This window comes from Poecilia reticulata, linkage group LG3, assembly GCF_000633615.1.
Source record: "Poecilia reticulata strain Guanapo linkage group LG3, Guppy_female_1.0+MT, whole genome shotgun sequence".
Classification (NCBI taxonomy): Eukaryota; Metazoa; Chordata; class Actinopteri; order Cyprinodontiformes; family Poeciliidae; genus Poecilia; species Poecilia reticulata.
The window spans coordinates 264,022-286,519 of NC_024333.1; the positions used below are offsets into that span (position 1 = coordinate 264,022).

At 40.5% G+C, this 22,498-nt stretch overlaps 1 protein-coding gene and 1 long non-coding RNA gene across 3 annotated transcripts in view; one reads left to right on the forward strand and one right to left on the reverse strand.

Annotated features, from left to right (window-relative positions):
* Positions 1-280: 280 nt before the first annotated feature.
* The window catches only part of LOC103462293 (uncharacterized), a 25,677-nt gene continuing 3,459 nt past the window's right edge, over positions 281-22,498 (forward strand). Inside the window, exons 1-3 of the long non-coding RNA XR_001776438.1 lie at positions 281-343; positions 770-819; positions 16,256-16,355. This is a non-coding gene — a long non-coding RNA (uncharacterized LOC103462293). The remainder of the gene's footprint in view (positions 344-769; positions 820-16,255; positions 16,356-22,498) is intronic.
* On the reverse strand, positions 3,535-7,612 carry fgf3 (fibroblast growth factor 3). 2 transcript variants are annotated; one of them, XM_008404978.2, is made up of 4 exons: positions 7,222-7,612; positions 6,081-7,124; positions 5,373-5,476; positions 3,535-4,907 (listed from the first exon to the last, which is right to left on the reverse strand). In XM_008404978.2, the coding sequence occupies exons 2-4, from the start codon at positions 6,322-6,324 to the stop codon at positions 4,545-4,547; spliced, it is 711 nt and encodes a 236-aa protein (XP_008403200.1). In that variant the 5' UTR covers positions 6,325-7,124; positions 7,222-7,612; the 3' UTR covers positions 3,535-4,544. The 2 variants fall into 2 exon arrangements, with proteins under 2 accessions (XP_008403200.1, XP_017159391.1); XM_017303902.1 differs by lacking the exon at positions 7,222-7,612 and having other exon boundaries at positions 6,081-7,197.

The window sequence follows — 22,498 nt, forward strand, 5'->3', positions numbered from 1 at the left end:
CGCACACACGCACCCACACACACATCCAAACAACTGAATATTGATCATCCCCAGTTCTGGGACTAATTATTTTACGAGCTCTATATATTCAGTCATATCCAATGAATTACAATATTATTAACAGGTTAATTGTAATTTGATTCACTTCAGAGACATGTAAAAAAATGAAGAAGTCAGCCTTCTGAGGAACATTTTTAGGATTAGAGGACTAATGTCCCACCAAGAGAGAAACTCATCGTTTATCTTTGGTTGCATTGATTACTGCAGCAGCTTCTTCACAGGTCTGTTAACGAATCAGACAGCTGCAACTGATCCTGCACACTGCTGATTTCAGCCATGACATGTGAGAGCTTGCATGTTTGTTGCTTGCTTGTTGTTTTCATCATGTAAAGCAAGTTTATCTACCTTGTTCTGAGGATACCATACAAACAACCTTACCTTGCCTAAAGTGAAACACATTAGAAGAATTCCCCACAGATGGATTGTTTCGAGTCTTAATTTATGGTAATTATTAAGATTTTTTTTTGCTTACATGTTGCTAAAACATGACTTTAACATTAAAAAGTTGTGCGAGACCAACATTCTTTTTTTACATGTGGGCTTATGAAAATATGCTTAATATCTGCTTAAAAATCTTTATTTTCAAAAGGTTCTTTTATTCTTATAAGCAGGCCTAATCAGAATACATTTCACTGACTATGACTGAGGAGCGGGTATGCTGGATTTTCTGAATCTCTGATCTCTGCTCTGGCTCTGTCTTTCTCCTCAGTGACCATGCATGAACTGTTTTCTCTTATTCACATTTGACTGCTCTGAAAGGTATGACTGCATTGCTTCTTTGCAGGCTACAAAACTGCATGAACACAAATGTTTGAGGTTGTCATGAGGTGCCTCAGCATGGGTTATGTTGGCCTAGAAATACCAGTAAACCAACCAGGAAGCCAGCGCAGAGGACCAAAAGAAAACGGGCTAAAGCGAGGCCCAATTTTTCAGGGCCTGAAGAGCTGGAACCATTCACATTCCATAACATGGAACACTAATCCTCAAGAACAAGCATTTGGCCAAACCTCTGAGCTTAGCTGATGGGTTGCTTGACTGCTGCATGTTCAGAATGCAGGTCGCTGGACAATAGAGCACTGGAATAGCTGCTACTGGACTTTGTCATGTCAAGGAAAGGGGATGGCACGCCATAAAACTCTCTAGAGAAGTTTGGATTCTTGGTTTGCTGTAACACCTGGCTGAAAATCCATCAGTTCTCTAAGGGGTTATATCAGATATACAGTCAGTCACAGATACCTCCTAGGTAAATGATGGAGCCCCAGAGTAATGTGGCTCTTTCCATTTCCAGGACTTTCAAGAAATCTTTGAGCAGTGTAGACAGGCAGGGCCGTCGCTGTCCATGGTTCTGTAAACTCTTTTATTCACAATGAAATGAAGTGAGTTAAGATATCCACCATTCAGCCAAGCAAAGATTTATAAGTTATGTCCAGCTTTATTTTCTGTTTATGTTGCACTAACGTCATTCTGGTTTCAGGTTGCAGGTACGCAATGAATTACGCCAAGGGTTAGGGGTTTTGGATTTCACAGGGTGGCAGCTGCAATTTGGAGCTTAAAATGTCTCCGCATTCAGTGCATGCATTCATTCACTCTCTTGTTTGTTCATCACAAAAAAGGAAGCCTATACAAGGCAGATTTAGGACAACTGGCTTTGGAATTTATGTTTGTTCAAATGTTAATATTTCAGAACAACTGCTGACTTGATTGAAATGTATTATTTTCCAAAGCTGGATTTGAATAAATTTAATATGTTGATATTGAAAAAAAAATTCCATAGTGCATTACTGTTGCATTTATGTTGAAATTCTGGCCATGGTATTTTTATTTAGAGATTTCATCTTCATTTATAAAATCCAAGAGTTGTGTCTGGAAACATTCCAGTTTTTAGTAAATGTTGACCAAATTCAATGTAAATTGAGCTCTTATTTAGTTACTCTATGCCGAGTTGAAAACCAATTTAAAACAGAAAAGGTAAAAAGTTAATTTGTAAACTAAGAAAAACGTAAAATTACAGAATGAAATGAAAGACGAGATGGTTTCCACCTGTAGATGTCACTGTTTCCAAATCAATGGTTCCATTCTCATTTACTGCTCAGCATTTCAGGTTCTGGATGAGGTTCTGTGCTTACAGATGGGATTTTTGATCAAACATTTGCGTCATTATTTGAAAGCAAAACAATTGTTATAGATATAAAATAATGATCATGATGAGAATAGTTGTTAGTCAGGTTGACTGGAAACAAGAAAACTATTTCAATCAGTGATCTCTTTTTTACGTAGACATTTCATTAGAATAAAAAACTAATTTAAGGAATGACTGGTTGGTTTAATGTTGTTCATCTGATAAAAATAAGACATTTGCTGAAGCTCCCTAAAAGCCACTAACTTTCTGCTTAGAGAGCCTGTCCATTCACATTATGCCAATTGATTTCTCTTTGAGATCTTTCAGCTCAGAATTAGCTAACTAGTTATTAGTCATTATAAATCTAATAAATCTTACTCTGAAGGATTTACTCTGCTAATATGATGAAAGAAGACATCATGTAGGAAGAGATTCAGAAGACAAATGCCAGTGAAACAGATGGCTTTCAGACACAGGCCACAAAAGGCCCTAACCTCTCTCAAGTGCTGCATTCCTGCAGAGTAATACTAGAGTGTGGCATTCATAACAAGGTGCAGCAGCAAGGTGTAACACTCTGTATGATACCGTTTCTGCTTTCAGGAGGGCCAGCCTTGTTTATCAACTGCAGCTTTTGGTCGGCTTTTCAAAAAACTGCCTTAAAGTCTCAGGCGGCATAGCTTCCCAGGCTCCCCCTGGGAGGAACTTTTGTTCTGGCCAGGAAGCCTCCCCTGCCTGCAGGTATAGGATGACAAGGTTTTATATGCCGCTGCCTATAGATGGGAAAGAGGCAGGGCAAAACCTGAACTTCAAATGAGTCGTGCTGCTGCTTGTGGTGAATTATACTACTGATGACTGCAGGTTGTACTCAGCATCTTACGGTGAAAGAGCGACTGCAGGAGGAGGCGGATATTAGCAGGAAAGATGGACTTCCTCTTCATTTGGCCATAAGACAGCAACAGACTTCTCCATTAGAATAAATTGACAATTTAGCCACAGGTATTAGTTTGTCTTCATTTTCAGTTTCAAATATATAAATATTATAATGATAATTCCTGTAATTTAATGAACTTTTCTTTTTGAATACCTCAACATTTTGCCAACAATCACTACAATCCGGTAGCCAACCATCATCAGTGTGTGAATGTCCTCTATGAGATGGCAATGGGATTTATTGACCATTATAAATAAAATCAGTAATAATAAATAATAATAATAATAATAATAATAATAATAATAATAATAATAATAATAATAATGATTATTATTATTATTATTATTATTATTATTATTATTATTATTATTATTATTATTATTGTTGTTGTTGTTATTACTGATTTTATTATTATAACTTTAAACTTTAACAAAGAAACATTTTCACCAGAAACACAATAACTATTAATGACTTCTGATTTTAACAGGGGAAGAATATCAGAATCAGTGCTTACAACACACACGTTTACTAGAGGAAGACTACACACACACTCGCACACAGTTGTTTTTTTTTTTTCCTTCTTTGGGTCAGTACCATTATGTTTTTTTATGTTGGAACCAGGCAGCAAGTGAAAACTGAAACAACATCCATATTGGTAAAATGCAGAAATAGTCTTATCAATAACTTACATCTCAGACCGCAAATAAATATTCATATCATTTGTGAAATATACAAAGTACTTCTTTCAGTTTACACACAGTAGACTATCACATTGAAAGAACATTGCAGATGCTCGTGCCTCAAGCTGATTTCCTTATTCTTCTTAATGTGAATCTGACAAAAAGTGCTTCTCCATGTACAGTCCCCTCTTCAGCTTCCATAATGATTAATAGCACTTAACAATCGGGAAATAGTACTTGGATTCTGACAAACATAAAGCTTATATGCTGCTGTACAGACCAGCTGAACATATGCTCTGAGGGTAGTTGATGGATGAGGCTTGTATATACAAAATAGGATGGATATTACAACAATCTTATAACATTTGTTTACCTGACAGTTGCATTTGTAAGAAATCGGACATCAGTTATCAGAGGATTATACAGCAGTGGAGTTGTAGGCCAGAGTCTCCAGAGAGCGGCAGGTTTTAGAAAGGTGTAAAAACCAGAAACACTTTGGTGTTACTGGTTTTGAGTTTCCCTTCCCTTTCCCTTTGAGTTTCCCTTCCTTATTGATTGTACCCTTTAACTCTGTACACCAACAAGAACTTCCATCAATCCAGAATTTGGGATCCAAGACATTTTCTCACATCCTTCCTTGCAGTCAAGCTGCAGTATGTGCCGAGATCAAGGATCCGTGTAGATGAGTTGTAGCAGAGGGAGATGAAATCCAACCTCACCTCTAAAAGTCTGCTGACTCATCAGGCTGTCAACCTCAACCTTTCCTATCACGATGCCGGCGTCTCCGGCGTTCACCACGCCGACCCTGCTGATGATGCGTGTGCTGGGCACCTTGAATGTCCCTCAGCTTTCTAACCATCTCATGGTCCTTGTTGCCCAGCACCCGAGGCAAGAATAGTGAGGCTTTATCAGTGCTCCGAGTTTTAAAGCCTCGCCGTGGCCGCCCTTTCCCGTTGATGGAGATGTACCATTGCCTCCTGACAGTGGCCCGACGCTTGCTGCTGCTGCCTGTTCCGGGTGACAGGGGTTGCTCTGTGAAGTGTTGTCGCGATGCATAAGTGTTGTACCCCAACTCATGGATTCGTTCCACAAATTCACACTCCTTGTTGAAAACCTCCTGGGGAAAGGAAGAGGGGAAAAGGAGTGACCAAGATTTTTGGAGGATTAACCGTGTTTTTGTTTTTCTCCTTCAAGGTTTCTTATAAACTAAAAAGTTGACTGCAAATAAAACAAACTCACTCAGTTTTAACTTCATTTAATACTAAATGTTTTGACTTATGTGAAAACATTTTTGAACTGTTGTCCTAAATGTGCTGCAGTGAAGCTGAGGAGGACACAGTGACTCGTGACAGAAAGCTGAATAGTGTGAATATTTATTTGTCTTAACTAATAAAATGGGGAATTAGAGTAATTTTCATTTTTTTTAAGTATTTTTTGTTAATATCTGTATGTTATAATCATTTATGTTTCTCAGAGTAGAGCGGAAATAAATTAACCACCTACATTTGGTGTAAAACAAAGTTGTGGTTCATGATCTCTGGGACATAAACAGTAGAAAGACAGGCTGTAATTGTGTACTGACCGAGGCGTACAGCCTTCCTTTATCGTTCATGGCTAGATATTTGCCTGAGAAAAGCCCTTTTATGGCCACGACACCCACATCCACTGCTGTGATCTCCATGATGCCTGCAGAAAAACAGAAATATTAAAGGTAAACTTGAAGTCATATTTTCCATACCTAGTGCAGCTCTACCGTTTACATCAAACATAAATAAGCAACGAACAATTTTTTTCTGTGCTGTTAAAATTGATTTCTTGCGGAAGCCTCATCATGGGGGTCCGTTCCGTTTATTGACGCATTGAGCGCCGCAGAAAGGCTTCAACAGGCTCTCATTAGATAAATACATCCACTTTATGCTAATGCTGCTTCCCGGTACCCGGAGATCAACCTGTATGTCGGCAAATTTCAGCCTGAGCGAGGAGCTCCGAGTAGCCGCGAACACACTTAGATGGATCACTAAATCACACGAATCATTTCTGTGAGTAATGCAGATTCAAGCCTAAAATACATAATGAAAGCAAGAAAAAAATAGAAAGTAAGTAAGTAAGTAAGAAAGAGATGAAGAAAGATGGCGTTTAAATTTAGCCCGATAAAAATGTTCCTCTTAATTTCCTCCAAATCTTGAAGTTCTTCCCAAACGTGAGCCCAGGTCTCCTCGGGTTTGTAATGATCCACTTAAGCTTCTAAAAGTTATGTATTGTTTGTAAAAACAGAAAAAAAGCTACTCACTGAACGGATTATTCTCCTCCAGTGATCCATCAATCCTCCCGTTAGGATGGATCTGTAGATGATATTTGGTAGCGCAGTAAAGTTTCCTGCGCCTCGGCGCTCCTCCGAGGTGCTCATACACTCCTCCGCGGCCCCCGGCGTCTCTCCGCTGCCGGGGGTCACAACCCTGGCTAGGCGAGCAACGGGCCCGGGGCCAAACGGGATCCAGCAGGCTCACCAACACCAGCAGATGAATCATCAGCATTGTGGCATGGTCGGCGGAGAACGATTGTTGCAAAAATTCGGATAACACCCGGCCAGCCCTCCGGGTCCCATGTACGTGTCGGACCCCTAAAGCTGGAGAACTCCAGCCCCGGTGTACATCCAAGCCCCACGGGCAGCTCTGACAGCACAGCCGGCCCCCGGGTTGGGATCCTCCTTGCCTCTCCTGCAGGAAAGCCCTCGTGTGAAGCTGACTGAGAGCCTCGCCTCAGACTGAGTGCAGATATAAAAGAAGCTTGTGGCGACAATAGGCTGAACTTCGACCAATTGATACAAAGGAGAGGGGAGGCAAAAGGTATTAGCCCTGTGTGAAGTGAGAGACAGCGGCATGGATAAAATTACATAGTGGCAAAGTGCGAAACAGCTCTCCTCTCTGAACTCCTCTTCTTAAATATCCTAAAAGAGCAAATTAGACATCCCAAATTATACAGGCAGTCTGAGCCTGCGCCAGCCACTGCAGCAGGTGAGGAAGAACTCAGCTGCTGGGACCTTCTTTCATCTCAAAACTCAGCAAAATGAAAAGTGAACCTTTGTGTCTCTTGGGTCTTTTTAAAGTCACCCATCCTCAGCTTTACTCTGTAGAGCTTAGAATGTTGAACCTGATGCACTTGTTCATCCTAAACAGAGTAGGAGCATCTGCTGCTGGTACTTGATGTACAGAATCCGATCCACAGCTTCCAGAAGTGAAGTAACCTTTGTCAAGTTTCCCATCTTCTTTGCTCCTTAATATTTATAGGCTCCTCCTGACCTGTTACCTTTTTCTGCCATTATTAAAAGCCGTTTCTGGGAAGAAAAGACAAATTCGTTTTGTGTCACAAGGTTCCCTGTCCGCTCCTCACTCTGCAGAACCTCCTCCCCAAGCCTTAGTCGTTATACTCACCAACAGCATCTCCCAGACTTTTCCCAACCCAATGCCCCAGCTCTGGCTAGGCAGCAGCCGGTGGGCGGAAGAGCAGCAGGCTAAATGACTACTGCCTAAATTGCTTCCATCTTGGTCACATTATGGTTTGCATTCTGGTAATTAGCACCATCTTCTACAAATCTCTCTGCCCTTTGGCGCTACTCCATTGCTGCTATGAAGGCCTCTGCTGAGAATCCCCCAGAGAGCAGACGGTTAATTTGTCTTCCCCTCCCATACATCACCCAGCTAGTTGCCTCTGTCACTTAATTTATCCTGATGATCAGGAAAAAAATCTGCTCTTTTAATTACAAATGGACTTTATGCCTCCAAAACCCCTCTCAAGTCAGACAACACACCAAAACATCAGCCAGGCCGTGTGTATCAGTGGTTGTTCTGGTGGCCATTTCTAAGCGAGATGGCCTTGATGTGGTCAAATGCTGAAAAGGGTGGAACCTCAGATGTGGTGTGCTGTTTCTCCCAGAAACTATTTTAATTATGCTCCCCTACACGCCGCCCACAAAGCCTCCCAGCAATAGGCCAGGCAAGCGCTCTCAATTTGTGAAGCATACGCTCACGTGTATGTCTTCCTTTTTAACAACAGAAAGAGTGTGTGTGTGGGTGTGTGTGTGTGTGTGTGTGTGCGTGTGTGTGCGTGCGCGTGCGTGTCTGTGTGTGTGTGCGTGTGAGTGTTATACGGCAAAACGTAAGAGGAGGACAAGACCTTAAACATCGCTTGTAATCAGGATTACAACAAAACAGCAACTTTAGCTCCACTTTGACGTTTGCCATCATACAGTCTAAAAGCTGACATAGGATGAAAGCCAAATGCAAGATCCTCTGTCTTTTTCTCAGGCCTTTGGGCTGTTCAATTTAGACCACCATGCCATACGAGTGAGATGTTGAAACACACCAGAGGGGCATGTAAAGCTGACAGACAGGAAATCATAAAAAAGGCAGAGCTGCTGCCATAGGGATGTGAAGACTACAGCCAGAGCTGCTGGGTAGTTTTTCAGGTTGTTGAAGTCGATCCATGATCACTTCCCTCTGGTGGTTCAAGAAAGACTAAAAGGCCAACATTAATATGACATGATGACATGCACCCAGAACATGGAAAATAAATTATTTCCAATTTATGAATACCATAATTTATTAAAGATTGTCCACTCTCCAGTAAACTGTTAACATTATATTTTAGCGCAACTTCAACACAATAATTTTAATGAGCATTTTGCGATATCGGGAGTTGGAAGCAAAAATAAGACAAGTGCATTTTGAAAATATGTGAGCACGTTGCGCTGTGCCTCAGTGTGTGAGGAGACGATCAGAGCAGCTGTTTGATTCCCTGACCTGGTTACTGATTTCCCAACCTTTCAAATTGTTTGCCAAAGACAAATCAGCTCTGTTTGGGATCTTTGTCCTGTTACCTTCACAATACAAAGTTGACTAATTGGCCCTTCATTGAAGCCAGGAGCCATTCGACTTCACATTACACTGCACACTTGCATCCAGACCACCTCCCAAACAGAGATCACATCCGATCATGTCTCTAGTTCACGTTGGGGATGTTTGAAGCTGCGCTCACAAGAAATTTGATTTTTTTAAATGCTTTAAAACATCCAATTCATTCAGCTTAGAAGTTTCCAACCATTTCCTTTGTCATTACACTCTTGAAAAATGAATCAATACCAAACCACATGAAGTGCTCTGACACAAAACCCAAAAGCATACATTTGAACTTTTTCTCCTTTTTTTCTCCAATCATGAATGAAAGCAAGGATTTTTCAGAGCTCCTTTTTTAATTGACCTCCCCAAAATTCTCCCCCACTACCAACTCTCAAAACCCCTCTTAGCACAAAAGGGTTTCTTTTCTGCAATAATACAAATGTTATTAGCAAGGCCCTTTTCTTGGCTCCCTCTTTTAATGGAGGGAAAAGGAGGTACCAGTAATCCAGAGCAAATCAAAATGACCTTTGAACCCTTTCTGCTGTACTTTTTCTCATGGACAGATTTCTTTAGTGAAGCGGTGATCAGAGGGCTGAATCCAGCCGCTGCCTCTCGTCTCCTGACAAATCGCTGCAGAGCCTCTTTTGTCCCCAGGACTTTGATCTCACCTGCTTGTCAGACTCTTCAGAAAGAAGTCCAGTACAGTTCCAGCACATAGCAAACAAATCAGCAACTATTTTAGCACCCCCCCCCCCCCCCCACCCCCCCCCCCACGCACGCGCGCGCGCGCGCGCGCGCACGCACACACACACACACACACACACACACACAGCTCCCTGACCCTCTTGTGTTTGCTGTCTGCTTTCTTTCCCTCGCCCTTTTTCAGTTTGTCAAACTGGTCGGTTGATTTTCTTATAAGTTTGCCTGTTTTAAACAATTGAGATTTTTTTCATAGTTTTAGTTTTTGTTTCTGGACAGTGTGGTTGGCACTGGGACATTTTCACACAAGGCCTGTGGTTTGAGCCTCAGCTGGGGCCTTTCTGTGTGGACTTAACATGTTGTCCCCGTGCACATGAAGGTTTCCTACAGGAAATCCGTCTTGTTCCCACAGTTCAAGAGCAAGCATGTTAGGTTAATTGGTGATTCTAAATTGCCCTTAGGAGAGAGCTTGTGCTCGCAGGATTGTTTTTCTCACGTCTTTGTGTTTCCTCAGTAATAGACTACCCGTCAAAGCTGCAAATTCACAGACTCAAAGCTATTTAGTTTGCCATAGCTTCTCTTTACTGAGCCCAAGAAAAACTGTCAAAAACATTTGGGCATCAATAGAAATCTTTATCTAGACAACTTACCACCTTTCATTTTTCCACCACATTCTCATGTTATTTAGAGAGTGAAGCCATCTTTTCTTTCTATTTAATGAGAGGGAGGATCTTTCTCCAAGGGCAATGCTAGCAGTGAGAAAAATTTGTTCCAGGCTCTTAGTTCAGTCAAGACACGTGTTGATGTGATTGCACTTGACATAACCTAAGCAGACCTCTCAGCAACAAAGTGAGACAGGTTTGTCTTATCACTTTGCTTTGTTGAGGCTCCACTATTCTGACATTAATGCTTTGGAAAGTGATTAAAGGTCGCCAAATTCATTTTTTGTACTGTACCAGTGTACTAGTACAGTACAAAATGCCATCTCATAGAGGGAATGTTTCCTGAGGGAAGGAAATAACTTACACCACATCCCAGCCCCTCGTTCATTAGACCTTGAGAAGGAGCAGTACCGATTATGGAAATGAAACATGGAGGGGGTAATTATCCAACCCAGCAAGATTGTCATAATATTAGTGAATGGAATGTATTTTAAACTTTTAATTAAATCTCAAATAACTTAAGAATAGCAGAACTCAGGGGAGTGACCCCAAGAGGTTTCTTTAGGTAAAAATCTGTGAGGGTTCAAGGTTCTGTGGAAGCAGGTCCAAGCCTGCACTGGCCTGGAGAGTGAGCAGGCAAGTGAGTAAAGTGGACCTGGCTCAGCATTATCACAAGAATTTTATTTGTCCCATTGGTTGAGATGTTCAGGGGAAGGTTCTGGCAGTCAGGTTTCTGGGAGAGCAGAACAGGAAAAAAATATTAGAAGATTAGTAAATGCTCACTTGGGTTTTTGTTATGTCAAGAAACCAAAGTTTCACCACGGTGATGAAACTGTGTGAAGACGGAGCTTAAACATCAGTCTATGATGAGTCCAGAAGCACAAAAGAGTTTCTGCCATCTGCTGCACCTACAAGAAAAATAGGAAGGTGAAAAAAAACATCCAACATGGCTCAGATTGTCTCTGGAGCCTTCCAAAGCTGCCACAGCCTCATAGGTCAAACAGGCATGTGATGTAAATGTCTTCAGGTTGATATCGAGAGGCCACACTCCCCACACTCATCATATATAAAAGGGTTTTGTGTCTCTGGTTAATGGTTGATATGATATGTGTCTCAGTACACTGCCAACAATTTGATTCATTCACATGAGAAGGAAAAAAAAACAAAGTGATACGATTCACATTTCTATCAGAATGCAGTTTTATTATGTCATTTTTTATTAACACAGTAATTTGATGCAAATTTCACAAAACCCATAAACTGGATTTTATTTTAATAGATCAGGCACACATCTGGGTGAGGATCAGTTCTACTCTCTGTGACGTTTCAGGCCATGTAAAGCACAATGCTCTAATACTGCAGAAAGACAGTATTACATTGTTAGAGCTTTATTGGTAGCAGATTTGTCTCCTTTAAATAGCTTTGTTCATTTGCCGTTCTGTACCAGTGAACCAGAGCTTTTTTTTCCCTTTTTTTCTGTGACTACTTCCTGTTTATCAGCCTCGGTCAGGAGATGGCTGATTGAGCAAAGCCAGGTTTTAGTGGAAATTTCCTCCTGTGAAACAGTGAGAGCTTCCTGTCTACTGTCATCACATGCTTTCTCAGGATGAGGCAACAGCTTCATGACATGATCAACTCAACTGAATCCATCATCATAAACAAGATTGAGAGAATTGTTTCTAAAAGGATCTGTATATATGACTGCATTGAAATGTTGTGAACTGGACCGATAATTGTGTATCAGATAAAATATGAAGCTGTTTGTCTTGGAAAGTGTCTTGATTCATGTTGGGAAGTGGTGCTGTACAAACACAATGGAAACTAGGCTGAATTTGTACTGTACTGTGCTGACTATACTCAGTTAGACCATAGGTATAATAATGACAACCTTTTAATAAATTAAACTGAGTTATTTTTGTGAACTGGAGACACACATGCCTAGCAGATAATATCAGCTTTATTGGATATTTTTTGGGGAGCTTTACTGAAGTTACCTGATGCTGTCCAGTTATCATACCATTCAAACAACGCTTGGCTACAAGAACAACACTGTGCAGAGGATAGAACATTTCATCTCTGGTGTTGGACTGGAGTTAACACTGCAATATTTGAAGAGTGGCATTTTAAGAAAATGTCAAGGACAATGGTTGTCCTCCTGCAGAGTCAGACAAAATAGTTTGTCCTGTGAGTTCATTGTAGATAAAATTGGTTTTAATGCATAAAAGAAGAAATGTGAGTGAGGCTGAAAGATGGCTGGAAGGTTAAAGCATCTTCACAAGTTGATTCCATTTGCTCTTTAAGAAGAACTATACTCCAAAATAATCTATGTACCGTTTTTGTCCTTTTCTCTTTCTTACATACTTTCTCTTCCTTGCCACTCTCTCTTTCTCGCACTGTCAGTCTTTGTCTCTCTTTCACTTGCTTTCCCTCTGTAACTAGATAAGTCTGTCCTATACTTCTACAGCTCTTTGATTGTTAGCTGCAGGTTTCAGATGCCCGTAGAGTGGCTGCACCTTCCAACAGGCAAATGATTGTGGAAGGATGAAACTTTAGAGGGCATCAATGGCTGTGGCAGAAACACACAAGTTCTCTCTCTCTCACACACACACACGTGCGCACGCACACACACACACACGCACGCACGCACGCACGCACACACACACACACACATGCAAACACCCCCATCCTCCCACAAACAAAAAGCATCACACCTACTCTTGAGCACCAGCAGCAAATTGTGGCTGTGACCAAAGCCTCTGGCCCTGTCATCATATATTTAATTCCTAATAATGTAAAAAGAAAACTGAGAGGTTAAAAAATAACCACCACCAGCAACACTTTGGCAGACAAACAATACAATAAGTGCACCATCTTCTTCAAGCCATACAGTTCAAGTCTACGCTAAAATAACAAAAGTAAATTAGGAGGTAAAACACCTTGTTACCATGGCACAGCTCCCAGCTGAGAGACAAATAACTATGATGAAAACACATGAAGGACTCAATGTTTTTTATGACACCACTACAAGAGTAGTAGTGTGATAAAGGCCATGATCCATTCATTTGGGTTTGTGTCCTGATCCATTTTGGATTGTGATTCTTATTTAGGTTTTGCTATTTTTAGTTCATTATTGTTGTGGTTATCTCCTGTGTTCTATCTGCACATTTTGCTTTACTTATGTCAGTGTTAAGCTTTTCTCCTTATAAGATAAGATAAGATAAGATAAGATATTCCTTTATTAATCCCACAGTAGGGAAATTTGCATTGTTACAGCAGTGCAATGCAAATTTTTATATTGGACAGAGCAGAACCAATATAAAAATATAAAAATCTAAGTATATATGCAAAAAATACAAGGGAATATAGAAATACTGAAACAGTATAGTGTGAAATATAAAAAATCAGTAAATTCCAGGTGTATATGTTAAGGTAGGCAGATAGGTGATGTTATACATAGATTAAAAGTAAATAAATAATAAATGAAATAGTGATTGTGATATTGCACATAGTAACAGATAGGCAAGTTATGTTATCCATGGTGAATTTTGATATTGCACACAGTTGAGCAGTATACCAGTGATAAGTGAGTAAAGCAAACAGCTTTATTGCCTGTAGTAGAGAGTAGTGAACTACTGAGAGCAGCAGGTGTTGTACAGTCTGACGGCGGCCGGAAGGAAAGACCTGCAGTATCTTTCCTTCACGCACTTAGGGTGCCACAGCCGGGCAGTAAAGGAGCTTCTCAGTGCTGTCAGAGAGTGGTGCAAGGGGTGGGACAGGTACTCCAGTATGCGCTGAAGCTTAGTCCTCATTCTCCTGTCTGCCACCTCCTCCACTGGGTCAACATGACCTAGCCCCAGGACAGAGCTAGATTTCCTGAGGATCTTGTCCAGTCTCTTCCTGTCAGCAGTGGAGATGCTGCTGTCCCAACAGACCACTCCGTAGAAGATGGCTGATGCCACCACAACATCAAAGAAGGTCCTGAGAAGAGCCCCCCGCACACTGAAGGACCTGAGTCTCCTCAGGAGATGTCTGAGAAAAGACTGAGTCTGCTCAGTCTTTTCTTGTAAAGGGCAGCTGTGTGGTCAGTCCAGTCCAGGTTGTTGTGAACACCCATGTACTTGTAGGACCTCACGATCTCAATGACCATTCCCTGAATGTTCACTGGCACAGAAGGAGAGTTCTTGTTTTTCCTGTGTTGATCTGCAGACAGTTCCTCTGGCACCATTCCACAAAGTTCTGAGTCAGTTCTCTGTACTCTGTACTGTACTTTTGATTTGATATCTTTTGGTATTTTAGTTCACCTTCTGTGTTTGCTGTGTTGGTCTTCTTCCCTCAGTCTCCCTTCTCGGCACTCTACACCAGTTATTCTGCATTCACCTAATTATACTTACCTGGCTTTCATGTCATTAATCACACTCCCCCAGTATTTAATTCCATTCTTCACTGCTGGTTTCTTCTTTTGGGCTTGCACCGGCTCCATGCCTTGTTCTGTTTTTGCCAAACCTGTAAATCTTCTTATTTATCCTGGAACTCTGGTCATCTCCACCACCAAACATCATGACATATGACTACAAAACACCACCAGCCTAAAGGAATCATATGATTGGCTGGTTTTTACACCATTTATAAAGTTGTCCCATAGAGTTTGCATGATTGTAGAGAACAGAAAGTAGCAGTCACTGAGTAGATAGTCTTTTTATTTGCATAACAGAGCAGAATAACATGTGATTGTTTCTTTCATAAAACAATAATACAATCTGTGGGTTGCATGGTGGCCTGGTTGGTTTCACTGTTGTGTTGCATTAAGAAGCTAAGGGTTTTAAATCCTGGAGTCTGAATGGTATCCCCAACAAAAATATGTACACTGACTTAAAGCTACAGTATGTGACTCTTATAAATATGTTTTACATATTTGTTAAAGCTACCACCAAATTGAGCTCTCTGCCTCCTCCCTGTAATCCTACTGCCATCTGCAGAAACACATCACTTTGTCAGAAACAACCAGTCCGAGCCAGGAGGAGGGTCTCAGTGCTGTCAGTCACATCGTGAACATGCTGCTCGATGTACTAATGGTGGAGAATGGTGGAGAATGAAAACTGTTTATCCACTCTCATTGGTGGCCATGGCAACTCCCCTGAGCTTTCACAACAGCATCACACACAGCGAGCGGGAGGGAGGGTGAGAAGCGCGTACATTTATTTTATATAAATAGTGTGTAGATATTACACATGTGGAGGATTCAAGTTACATGTATGGAGATCTGTAGATTTACACCAGCTGAGAGAAACTGTTACAGAACCATTTCAAAACAAGTCTACATTCGAGATCATAAGATGTAATGATTCTAATGATAAGCATGTTGTTTGGATGTTATTTAGGTGCATGTACATTTTACAAAAATGTTTAGAGTGTAATTAACAGGAAATTCCTGAAACACTGGGGTTAGTACACACTTTAGCCAGTTTTACATCATCATAGACTGAGAGCCTCCTGACCAAGAGAGAAGCTTCTGCTCCAAACCCAGTCTGCAGCTGACTGCGTAGGCAAGAAAAATATGACTTTTTACAGCAACGATAAGCAAGTTTTAGTTTAAAGCCAAACACTGGGGCACTTAACGAGCATGTTGCTGACACCATTATGCCCTGGAGGTGTTTTGCTGCTAGTGGGACAGGAACTGGTACATTGCATGAGGAGATCTTCAACCTCAGCTCAAACACTTGAATGGTAAAGATCTAAAACATAATCCCAGTAACATCAGAAGTGCTTGGAGGTTTTGGAATAGATATAGTAGGCAAGCATTGAACTGACACAGTAACCTTTCTAAAATTGTCAACCTTGAAGAAAAGAAGTGGGCCATTTTTAAAAATTGTCATTCATAATAATTTGCAAAAATGCTTTCTGTAAGATAATTCTACCCTTGAATATAGAAAGGGTCAAACAAATCATCAAAATTAGTGGGACATTCATGTCCGTGATAATTTCATGTAAATTTCAGAAGTTAGTATAATGAAAACAGCAACACATGGCCTGTGTCCTCCTTTTCATCAGGATGGAACTGGACTAACATCTGGAGTTTTTGATGGATGGGTGGAAGCTCCCTGTGTGTGACAGTGATGAAGCAGCTGCCATAAGAAGCTCATTTAAAACCGAATGTTTTTCCATTTCCCTATTTACTCCGGGACTATTGACAAACTGTGGGTTCTCTGCAGGGGGCATTGGGTGAAAAAGCTCTGGCTAATGGAGAGGAAGATGGATGAGATGGTTTTGGTGAAATGCTTTGGTTGTGACAGATTCATGCTGTCACTGCAGGTGAGTGTAAATGAATTAATCCTGGCTTAGATTCTTTTAGGAATGAACGCAATTGATTTACTGAAAAAGTGGATGCCTTTTCTATAAGGTTTTCCTTAAATGTTTGTAGCTTTTATAGCTGATTCACTGCCAAACAAAGTGAGTTATTTCATCACTCAGTGAGCTGGCTGACCAGATGACAGAGCTCTGCCAAAGTTCCTCCACATGAACTTTTCTAAAATGAATCCTTTGAAGACAGGCTTTCATGGGTCTAGACCAGTGTTTCTCAACCTTTTTAATCAACATTAAAACATGGGTAGAACTGTAACTACATTAATCATAGCTCTTCTTCTCTTCAGTGTTTGTCAGTTTCTGGTGGTGCAGCTCTGTGCTGCCTTCAGGAAAATGGGACATCAGAGTATCATCCATAAAACCTCACCAAGATGGCATTTATTGTTCAAACCAGAGCGTTCAGTGGAAAAACAAAAGTTCCAGATCCTTTTAATAACATACAAATATGAGACAGAAACATTGATTATATCTTTATATAGACCTGTCTATTGCTTTATAGATTGATAGTTTTACTGGACAGAAATTACAAAGAACAAATCTGGTTCTTAATCAAATCCTAATGAGTCAAATTGAAAGTGTCATGGAGTCATCAGCCTCATGACATTAACACTGACATGAAAAATAATATTGAAGAAATAAATAAATCAAATCCAATTAAAAACATAAATAAGTGATCAGTTCTTCACTGTTACGGTCTATAAGATATATTTATTCTCAGTATTAGATATGGTCTCAACAAACCCATGGCACTTCAACAATATTATTTTACCTTTTATCTGGAAATAGTGTCTGTTTATTCTTGCCATACTGTCCTCTGTATTAATTATTGCTCGAAAGGTCTTGCCATACCAGTTTATTCCTCTGCATTTACTTTAGTTTCTTAGTTTATTCTTGCATTTTGTTCTTCATTCATTTCCATTTAGTTTCATTTGATTAGTATTATCCTCTCTTGGTTTATTGCTATTTCCACTTTAGTTTCTTTCCTGTTGCTAGATTTATTTGATCATTTATCCATTATAAGACGAATAATATTCACTCATCACCTGCTGTGCCGCCTAATCAACACATGATGTGTTTCACATCACGTGTTGATTATTTCCACTGTTCAGCGTCGGATTCTCTGTTTTTATGCCATAATTCACATCTAGTTCGTCGCTCCGTTTTATGTCCCGCTTCTCCTGTTTCAGAGTTTTGCTCAATGTGCACGTCTTTTTTTTTTAACCCCCTAAGGTGCAGGGCTGTCGGGAAGCGTATCGATGGGGAGAAGGCAGACTGACATAAACCTTTTAAAACAACGGAAACAATTTCTGCATTCTGATTATTGAAATTTAAAAGTGCTGTGTTGTTCTATCACCCCCGTTTCATACCGGACCACTTACAGCACCAGTGTTAACGCTATAAAATGAACGCTCTCTATCGTGGTATCACCCATGGAGGGATTTCTTGATTTCTTTATTTAAATGGGTTCATTTTTCAGAGGGATACACAGTGGGGGTGTCGTGATTTTAGCTACCAGTAGCAGGAGAACGGAGCTGCGCCAAGAAGCCAACAGAAGCTAACAGACACTGACTAGAAGAAGAGCTGCCATCGATACCATTGCAGCCAAGCATGATTTAATGTTACACAATACAGTTTTACCAAGTTGCTCAAAGTCTAAACTGGCATTGTTGTGTATTTAAGGTGTAAAGTTTACCTTCGACCAAATGCCCCCCAAAGGCATCCCAGCGCCCCCTTTTGTAAAAATGTCCGCCAGCGCCCTCTGAACGCCCCCTGGGGGGGCGGTACCGCCCATGTTGAGAACCAGACTCTTGTACAAAAGTAGTTAATTGGTTCATGTCTTCATATCTCATCATAGTGCTAGAGATGGAATTATCTGGTGAAGCAGTCTTTGCAGAAGACTAAATAGCAGTTCAGGATTCAGTCATTTATTAATTGCTAGGTGTTTCTGCTTGCTGCAGAGATCTAAAACACTTTGGCACCAGTACACACAGTACACACATGTAACAAGTCAGAATAAAGGTACCGAGACCAGAACTAGCCCATTGTTTATTCTATAGACAGTATAGAATATTGACAGTATAGAATAAAGGATATAAATTCTATTGATTTTATATCCTTTTTCTTACTGTCAATGTCAAATTTATTTATATAGCACTTTTAGAAACAGGTAAAAACTGCATCAAAGTGCTGTACAAAAATGATAACACAATAAAATAAATTGATGACAACAACATCAATAAAATAAAAATAAAACATCACAACAGAAAAGTTACAGTATCAGGCCTCCATTAAATGCCAACGAATACAAATAAGTTTTAAGAAGCAAATTAAAATGGCTGAGACTGAGGGCAAATCTAATCCAGAAAGGTAACTTATTCTAGAATAATCAGTAGAATTATCAGTAAGGTGGTGATTGTGTTAAACACATGTAAGCAACAGCCAAACAGGTATTTCCATTTCGCATGTGTATTAATGATTATATTCTATTCAAATCAGTTTGTTTCTATGTTCACAACTAATTTAATTTCAAAGCACTTTACAAAAATAATTTTAATTCAGTCACATTCCAGTTATCAGGCAGTACAGCACGCTCAGTTAATCATTCAAAGTAGGTTGCATTGAGTCATTACTTATGACACAAAGCACAAGTCAATGACAAGCACCCAATTTTTGCAAGCACCCAATTTTTAGCAAAAATTGGGTGCTTGCAATATATTGAAATGACCCTTAACTACTTTAGTGTTTTCTCCAGCTAACCATGTGGATCAGTTTGTCTGGATGTTCTGACCACTGAAATTTCCAAATAACTAAATAAATATTCAAAGTGTTTCATAATGTGAAAACTGTGAAGTTGTTTAAAACAAATTCCTGAATTTTCAAATCTGGGCCTGGAGATTAAACATGACTAAGCATTACGGACCTTTTAACCCTGCAGAGTATAGATGGCTTTCTTTCAAAGTGGATGGACTTAAAACCACCGATTCAATTCAACTGTGACTGTGGAAGTCGAACTGCTATTTTACTCTCTGAAGAGAAAGACTTGGCAATATGTGTGTGTTGCTGGCCGACATGGTGCACAGTCATCACAGAGACTGTGATGAGGGTGGCAGATAGATGCCACACTTATGTTAATGAGGTCTACATGCACCGTGAAGCATGGTGAGAGTCTTAATAAAAAGCAGACTGGCGTGTGTGTTTGTGTGTGTGCAGTGAGTTGCATACTTCAGAGAGGAGGTGTGACACACCATAATGCTTTTCATTCCCCAATAAACACGTAGCACTTCCTGTTGCCAGACTTGCTCCAAACAGGAAGCATGGGGTCGAAGTTGTCTTGTGCTGCTCTGATGATTTAAGGATTATTAGTGTGGATCAACACAGAGGGAAAAAAGGTCCCAGATAGCACACGATGTTCAATCAACGTTGAAAAATAGTTAGAATTGTTGATTTTTGGTTGAAGTCGACAAATGACGGTGGATCAACCATCAAACAACCATCCAATCAAACCGTTGAAACTGTGTCATTGAATCAATGTTGTTTTGTGGTTGAAATCTGATGACTGAAATGCCGAGGTCTGATTAATGGTTGATTTTTGGTTGAAGTCGACAAATGACGGTGGATCAACCGTCAAACAATCATCCACCTCTAGCCAAGTAACTAACGTTTGAAACTGTGTCATTGAATCAATGTTGTTTTGTCGTTGAAATCTAATGACTGAAATGCATTTGTCTGATCAACATCTCATCAATGTCAGTTGTTTTGCCGCACCCCTCCTCTCCTCCTTATCTGAGCTCTGGGTCAGAGCATTTTATTATTGAGCGGGGGTTATCATGTTTTAAATTAAGCACTGTAGAGGATAGTCGGTGCTGATTCCTTTCTATACATTTTCTTACTAGTTCATAACAATTCTTACTGACTGTTTGCGTGATATATATTGACACAAAAACATCTACAACTTACTACAAGGAGTGGAGCGGTCCACCCCCACCATTTACATGAGTGGGATGGCCCAACCACACAGCTGCTTTGCTGTTGGCTTGTTGGCAAAAGATGTTAATTCAATGTTGAATTATTATCACAAAGATTGCATGTATGGTTGAGGTCAACAACTGACGGTGGATCAACTATAAAACACACTCTAAAAAGAAAATAGTTGAACCAACTTAATTGAATTGCTTCTGTAGGTAACAAGCAATTCAATTAAGTTTATCCAACTGAATTTATTAAATTTAACCAATTCAATTTGTTAATTTATTTTTAACAAATTTATTAAATATGTTTAAGATAACAGATTTAAGTCGGTCTTACTCAAATCATTTAGTTTACTTCAAAAATGGTAAATAAACTTACATAGCACTTTTCCAGTCATTTTGACCACTGAAAGCACTTTACACATCACATTCACACATTTATTTAATGCACAGATCAGTTGGGGTTAAATGCCCAGGGGGCACATTGACATGTGGCAGGAGGGAGCTGGAATTGAACCGTCAACCTTCCCACCACAAGACAACTGCTCTACCCACAGAGCCACGGAGGCTTACCAGGGAATCTGTCCCTGGTTAGCTTGAGTCATTGTGTCAGACGAGGGACACAAATGTGGTATCGAGCTTAATTATTTCAAGTAAAGTCAAAGTGAATTCAATGTGTTTCAGCACTGGAACTCCAAGCCCTGCAAGCTTTAGGCATTTCCCTAATTTGGCACACATGATTTTAATTGATGTCTGATTAACGGGGTTTTGCTGCAATGAAAACACGCAGGTCAGTTTGCCTGAAGGACAAGGTTTGGGGAAGAACTGGCGATCTAAATGTTCAATCAATGTAAGCTGTTTTTCACACCCCTCTACACACCCCTTTCCCCCCACCACCCACCCACCCCTCACCTGGGCCCATCTACCCCTCCATCTCCTCCCCCTTTCCACTCTCCTCCCCTCCTCCTTGGGCTCCGGGTGAAACAATTTTAATTTTAGGTGAGGGTTTTAAATGTTCACATTTTATTTTGTTTAAGATTTTTTGGCTCTAGTGCAGTGGTCCCCAACCTTTTTATTACCGCGGACCGGCCAAGACTTGGAAAATTTTGCTGCGGCCCAGGGGTAGGGGGGAGGGGGGGGGGGTGAATCGTCAGATAAGGCTTCTGCATGTTGGTGTTCCCGCTAAATCCTGAATATACCCAATTTGCGTTGTCTTGGCCATTTTATCGCAGCCTGTGGGGTTTTCCCTGATTGGGAACGAGAATACAACTTGTTGAATGTGACAGGTAGCCAATCATAAAGTGCGGTGACATAAGAACAGAGGGGAATCCCAAACAGCTGACATATCGCAACTGAGAGTCGGGTGGATATCGGAGATGATATGTGGAAATGTTTATTATTAAATCTAAAGGTCATTGTTATGTTTATTCAGTTAAAAATGTTAACTATGAAAAACACAGTCACCTCCAAATCATAGCGCAGCAAATAGAGCGGCTGCTCCTGTCGTCTTTTATCCACCGCCTTTTCTTTTTGTTACGTCTTTTATCTCTTAAAATGACTCCGCAAACTATCACTATTGCTTCCACATCGTCATCCGTGTTTGGTTATTCTAAATTCCCATATGCTATGTTGGGAGTTTTGTGGATTTTCTTCTGGAATCGCAATGTTCGTGACTGGAAATGGTTCGTGTTGCTCCTGCCGTGTGGCTGAACACGAACCCATCGAACCTGTTGTACTTTTATCAGCTCTGTGGTCACAGAAGTTTGGAGAATCGGCCGACAATTCTTAAATCTTTCCGTCTAAATCAGACTTAAGGCTCACAAGCTCTACTCATCTCCTCTCAACCACTGCCCAAACGCTCTGACTTTGGTCACTATGGTAACATTTATACATCCCTTCAAAATAAGGTACAGATACGCCACAAAAACGAACATTTTACTTTTGTGAAAATTTTAACTCACGATAATGACTAATGGAAGCCCCGAGCTTGTTTCTCTGCAACGAGTGTCCCATCTGGGAGTGATGGGAGACAATAACACCCGAAGTGTTGCTTATATCCACAGCCTGCTTGGTCTCTACGTGGCAAAGCAGTTTGAAGCTTCATTGCCTCATTAGCAGCCGGTC

Bases quoted from the DNA above. Each gene is read 5' to 3' on its own strand.
- fgf3 (XM_008404978.2), bottom strand. From the start codon at position 6,324: ATGCTGATGATTCATCTGCTGGTGTTGGTGAGCCTGCTGGATCCCGTT. The intron at 5,477-6,080 runs GTGAGTAGCTTT...GTTTTTCTGCAG, and splicing joins GGAGGAGAATAATCCGTTCA to GCATCATGGAGATCACAGCA. The intron at 4,908-5,372 runs GTCAGTACACAA...TCCTTTCCCCAG, and splicing joins AAGGAAGGCTGTACGCCTCG to GAGGTTTTCAACAAGGAGTG.